The sequence below is a fragment of the Gavia stellata genome, chromosome 1, assembly GCF_030936135.1.
Source record: "Gavia stellata isolate bGavSte3 chromosome 1, bGavSte3.hap2, whole genome shotgun sequence".
Lineage (NCBI taxonomy): Eukaryota > Metazoa > Chordata > Aves > Gaviiformes > Gaviidae > Gavia > Gavia stellata.
Window position 1 is genome coordinate 47258804 of NC_082594.1, and position 6000 is coordinate 47264803.

At 40.1% G+C, this 6000-nt stretch overlaps 1 protein-coding gene across 3 annotated transcripts in view; it reads left to right on the forward strand.

Annotated features, from left to right (window-relative positions):
* SLAIN1 (SLAIN motif family member 1) overlaps positions 1 to 5566 on the forward strand; it is a 53607-nt gene extending 48041 nt beyond the window's left edge. For all 3 annotated transcript variants that reach the window (XM_059823413.1, XM_059823421.1, XM_009814515.2), the window contains 2 exons: positions 1156 to 1450; positions 5491 to 5566. In XM_059823413.1, the coding sequence (XP_059679396.1) occupies positions 1156 to 1450; positions 5491 to 5566 (371 nt within the window). The remainder of the gene's footprint in view (positions 1 to 1155; positions 1451 to 5490) is intronic.
* The last annotated feature ends 434 nt before the right edge of the window (positions 5567 to 6000 follow it).

Here is a 6000-nt window from a genome sequence, read left to right on the forward strand (position 1 = left end):
GGAGAAGTTGGCAAAACCTTTTTCTGTCGGTGCTTTCTTTCAAATTTGAGCAGAATTTACAGATGTCTTCAAAACTATTAAGTTGCATCTTTTCTGGAAAATATACTTGACTGCTGGATTTATTTTGTTTTATTTTTGTCCTGTTTGAATACGAGAATGGAATTAGTTGTTCAGGTTCCCACTTGAATTTGCATGGTAGTGTGTTGAGAGTTGAATTTTATTTACTATTTTAGAAATATATATTTCTCTGTGTGTTTATGTATGTATATATATATCTGTGTGTATAAAATGTGATTTTTCTGAAATAATATTTTGAATAACATTTCTAATAAGTGGCTGTGCTGGGGTATTTAAGGAGATATGTTATTATAAGAGTTCCTGAGCAATATATTGCCAGTATTGTTTAATTGACTCACACATCTGTATTTTCTCCTGTGTCTTTAAATGATTTTAAGATGTCCTTTTTCAGAGACTTGAAAAAGGATCGGCCTGTATGCGGTATGTTAGTTTATGTGCTTCAGGCTTTTGACAGTTTGCTTTTGATATGTGGGTGTACACCAGAGGGCAGGATTGTGTAGAACATCTATATATAAAGCTTCTGGAACCCACAGCATTGATTTAAAATGATAGTTTACATAACATCAGCCTTGGAATATGCTGTTATATTCAAGACCTTTTTATAGCCTTTTTATTGTTTTTATACATAAAGCTTAGACTTCTGTGATGTTTTATAATGCCTTAATGCAACGTTCCTTAAACAAGATGTGGTTATTCCAAGCAACCGTACAAAAATCTAAATGATCTAACAGTAATTAATTCATACCTTCAGCAATTTCTCCTGTGTAAACCTCCCATTGCAGAGGTGGAATTAGTGTGCTTGTAATGGCTAATGAAACCTCTTTGAGAGGAGGAAGAAGGATGAATATGAGGTGAGATTTTTTTCAGGATGGGAATGGAACAGGGTATTTTAGTTCAGTGCAGTGTTACTGGATACAGTATTGGATCCAAGGGGTTTTTCAGCAGTTTATAATTAGCAAGTAAATTATGTAATGATGTGTTTATCCCTATTTAGATCTATCTAGAAATGAGCATTGCTACCTGGCCTCATCTGCTGCATACTGACCTTGTTACTTCCTTTTCTACCACTCTTTACAGTTCCATCACCAGGGCAGCTTCAACACAGAGTTCACAGTGTGGGACATTTTCCAGTGTCTGTCAGACAGCCTCTCAAAGCTACTGCCTACGTAAGCCCAACTGTACAAGGTAGTAGTAATAGTAGTAGCAGTATTCCAGTGTCCAACAACTTGCAGTTATATTCTAACACTGGGATCCCAATGCCAAACAAGACTGCCAGTCAAGGGATTGTAGGGCGCAGTGCTCTTCCAAGACCATCGCTGGCCATCAATGGGAGTGGCATACCCAGAAGTAAAATTGCACAGCCAGTTCGAAGGTAAGACTTAAACAGGCCTCCTTCCCTATGTGGATGGCTTTGGCTGAGATTGTGGGATTACTTTTTTCTCCTGAATATGAAGCTGGGCTATAAAACAGAAGAGTTTCTAGCTCCCAATGCTGAGTCACTGAATGGGTGGAGATTTCTTTCCAGAAATAGTTATGGACAGTGCTTGCTTGGTAGTTCCTAGTAAACTATGATAATTGGTAGAATGTAATCACATATAAATAAGAATGGATTGCCACCCATCAATAAGAAATCAAAACAAATTGAAACCTCATATCATTAATATGTGTGGCTTGCCTTCTTCCAGACTTGTGCCAACTGCTATTTCAGTGTCGCCAGGATGAGCAAATCGTAGAGTACTCAAATAGAAAGAGTTGCATCCCTGTTGTTGTAAATGGCAGTACACTGTAAAAATGCAACTTGTGACATTACAGCATTGCGAGGAAGGAAATATCCTGGATAGTACAGTCTTGGGTTGAACCAGCATCTTTTCAGTTCCAGCTGGGACACAATAGACAAACAGGGAATCCTGAAGTATCACATACTTGCAATGAGCTATATTGTTAAGCAAATGCATTTTTCCACAAGAATTTCATCTCCAAATGATTTTTTTTTTTTTTTTTTTAGGGCAAGTAATAACATAAGCTTGAGGAAAGAGACTGTGTTTTAATCACCTTATCACAGCTGGGAGTTAAACTCTTAGCTGTTACATTCTGTGATTAATAGGCAATGAAGTTTCTCAAAGAGAAACTTCTATCAACTTGTGTCAACTCTTCCAACTCCTCCCATCACATGCATCCCTCCTCTTGTGAGGGCCCACTGTGTGACCACCTGGTTTTCTGTTGGATGAACTGTCACTGTTTAGCTCTCACCATTTTTATACTTTTCACTAGATTCTGGCCAGATCCAGAATAAGTTCAATTGCTCACATTCTCTCTTCAGCTGAGTTACTCAGGGATTACACCGATGTAACTGACAACAGATTTTGACCAACTGCAGTGAAACTTTGATAAAGAGCCGGCAGGTTTCTTCTTTGATGAGGACTGTACCATGAGATTTCTATTATAACCTCCTTTGCTCTCTGCTGGAACTCTCTCTGTTGGAGTTCTTTATAGTAGAGGGGTTTCTTTCTTTTTTTATTTTTCCTTTCCTCCACTTCATGTTCTTCTGCAGAGCTCTTAAATCTTTCATAGCAACATGTGAGAGAGAGACTTTCTGGGCCATGAAGACCAGTCCCTTGCTATTTTGTAACTTTTCGTACAACAGACAATATTAAAGAAAAGCAAAATTAAGAGGTTTCGGTGGGAGGGTGAGACACTGTACTCTCAACACTGCTTTTGTTAGAAGCTGATTCAAAACAGTAGCAAAGCTATTTATAGTCCAGAAAGTCTGGGCTCCTGTCTTTTTACCTTCAAATGTACCTTAGCAGCATCATATGTTGCTGTAGAGCCAGACCAATGATCCTTGACAAGTTTATAGGACTCTAAAAGCACAGGCAGATTGGAGCTCAGCCTACAGCTCTTTAAGACCCTTGTTTAATTTTATTTATGCATGTGGAAAATAAGGGTGGTTTCAGTTCATATGGGATTTTCTTGGAAGGAATTCAGCCATCAGAGGCAGATTTTCTCACTGTTGATTTTTGTCACTGTGGTCATTTCTAAGGAATGGTGTTTCTGATTTTCAGTTCAAGAGTATAGTGTCTTTCAGTATACTGAAAATTAAACTGGTTTTAGTCATGACTTGATTAAATGTAGAACAGGTCTTTTGTTTTGAATAAATCAGATGCTCAGGGAGAAGTGCACATTCAGAGCAAAGCTGTGTCTTCATACCTATGGCCAGGACTGTTAGGTAGCCAAGTTATTGGTATTTTAGATACTTAAAATAGGTTGTTAGACACTTTATATAGGGCCTGCATTAGGGAACTTTGGTATTTACTGCATAGGATCAAACACAGGATGAGGTGGTGCTTCTGATAATTTGTAAAATAAAATTATAATAGCCGAGTTAACCAACTTTGCTAAATATTAATTTTTTTTCTCCTTGCTGTCAGAGATGGATGCATCCACAGGCAGTGTAAAGAAATTGTAACAGTACAGCCCATCTCTTCTTAGCCTTACAAGTGAGGCAGCACCTTTTTTTTGTTCCTGTTGAATGGATCCACACAACCCACAGCCCTCTCCAACTCCGTTCTCGGGGCTTCTTGCAGACACCTACCTTCCAGTCCCCCAGTTTCTATCGTTACACAATGTGAGGGGCAGCTTCCCATAGGGCAAGGTGAGCCGGGAGCCGAGTGGGCCAGCCAGGCTGCCCCACAGTGCCCAGCCAAGAGCAGTGTTGATGGTGACCAGGGTCAGCCAACAGTTCCACTCTCCAGACAAGTCCACGGTGATGGGGCACGTCCCAGCTAAAGCCAGGAAGTCAATCAGCAGCTCAGGGTCTGGATCATTCCAGGTACCAGGCACAGGCATGGCAGCAACATAAGCACAGGTCCAGAGCCAAGGTGGGAGGCTTGCTTGTTCTTGCTGCCTTGCGCTGGAGCCAGTCACTGCAAGCCAGGTGGTGATGGAAAAGCAGAAAGGGACTACAGACCCTCCAAAACTCTGTTATCTCAAACCATGTGGCATCATACTGACAGCTTGTGCTTGTTTTGGAGCAGTTTTCAATGCTGGCGCATTTTCCTGTTCACTGCCATGTAGCAGAGATTCAGCTCTAGATACATAGTAGTATTCTTACAGTTATTTTCAGCTTAGTTAATTATTCTTTACTTTTGCCCTCTCCATTTTTTCTTGAAGATTGTTAAACATACTTTCCACTTTTTCTTTCTGGAAAAAAATAAATTAAAACAGCAGTTGCAGAAAACAGCAGAGGCAGATCATGTTTTATGCCCCAAGTAACTGTTATATCAAAGATAAGTGATCCTGCAACAAAGTGAAGCTGCACAAAAACAGCTTGGCTGAACCTAAGTTTAACCAACATTTTTTACTTAAGTGCAATGTTTTTGCCACTAAAAAAGCAGGTGTAGCAGAGAGGCGAGAAGCTGCCTTTTAACTTACTGACTCTGCCTGCCTCACAATTTACCTTTTTCCAGCCAAGGGCATTTGGAAGGAAGAGAAGGTATCAGAAACTCTCAGAAAAAGCAGAGAAGTGTGAGAACAAGGCTTGAGACCTGGTTTTATAAGAAACAGTTTCACAGAATTGAGACACACTATTTTTAGCAAATTGTGGTGTAACTAAAATATGGTTGCGGCAAATTAGAGATAGCCTGCCTTGTCACCAGTGAATTGACAGTCAGAACAAGTCTGATGGTTGTTTTTCCTTTTTTTTATCTTTTCTGAAACAGTTAACTCTGTGGGACCTGGAGGGTTTGGGAGACAGTCAACAAGCATTTTTTAATAAGTCCTCATTCATTAGTGAGAGATGAAGCCCGGGTGTGAGGGTGGGGGCCCGGAGGACAGTGAGTTCCCGGCAGTGGTGTTGGTGCTGGGACTGGTGGCTCTCTGACTTCGACTGTGGGATAGAAACACGTCATCACATGTCTGGATAAGAGGGTCTGGAGCAGGACTTGGTAGAGTTCTTCAACCGATGAGATGCCTAAATTCTTTAGTGTTAATGCATAGTGTTTTTATAAAGTGCTGCGTTTTGACAAGCGTGCTGAGGACAACAGCTTTTTAGTGAATATTTCCCATTAGATCTCTGCTGTCCGTAGTGGCAAAAATAGGTTTTTATCGCCTTTAGTCCTGAAGAATCAAATCCTCCCATTTAGAGGGGTCTCATGCATCATGAGAATTATTCACCAAATTCCTTTTTACCAACCTTTTATCCTGTTAAGACCAGTAACAGTAATGGGGACTCATTGGAAGTGGCCTTCATTTCACATTTGCATTAGCATGGAGCCAGAAATACACCAGAGTGATGTCTCCAAGCAAGCCACAAAGCCAGTGTCACTACAGAAGTAAACGATGTTTGTTACCTTGATCTTCCACATGAAATATGACTTCCTTTGTCTTTTTTTTTTTGCCATTCATTTAATACAGTTTTCTTCAGCCTCCAAAGCCACTTTCGTCACTCAGCACGATGCGAGATGGGAACTGGAGAGACGGCTGCTATTGATGAAGGATGCCCATCAACAGTGAAAAATGAATAACGCGGATTTCATTACCCAGCTGGCTGGGTAACAGTGATTTGGGAAAGGAGGGTCATACAGTATTATTTCCCCCGGGATTTTAATATGTAACCATCCATAATGCAATGTCATTTTTAAAAAATGAACATCTTATCAAATACTAAATATTGCACTTAAGCAGTTACCTGAACAGCTGCGTTGTTATCAGACTAACAATGGCAGTGTTGGCATTTGGAACTGAAGAAAGTATTACATATGTGCGAAGTACCAGACTATTTGCTTGGAAAGAACTAAGAGATAATGTTTTCCGGGCAGCTTTGCCGTACTGAGATTCTAAGGTAATTTATTCAGTGTAAAGGCATCACGCGTTTTATTTTGAATCTGGGGGGACTTATGTATGTGCTTGAATTTTTTTCTAGTG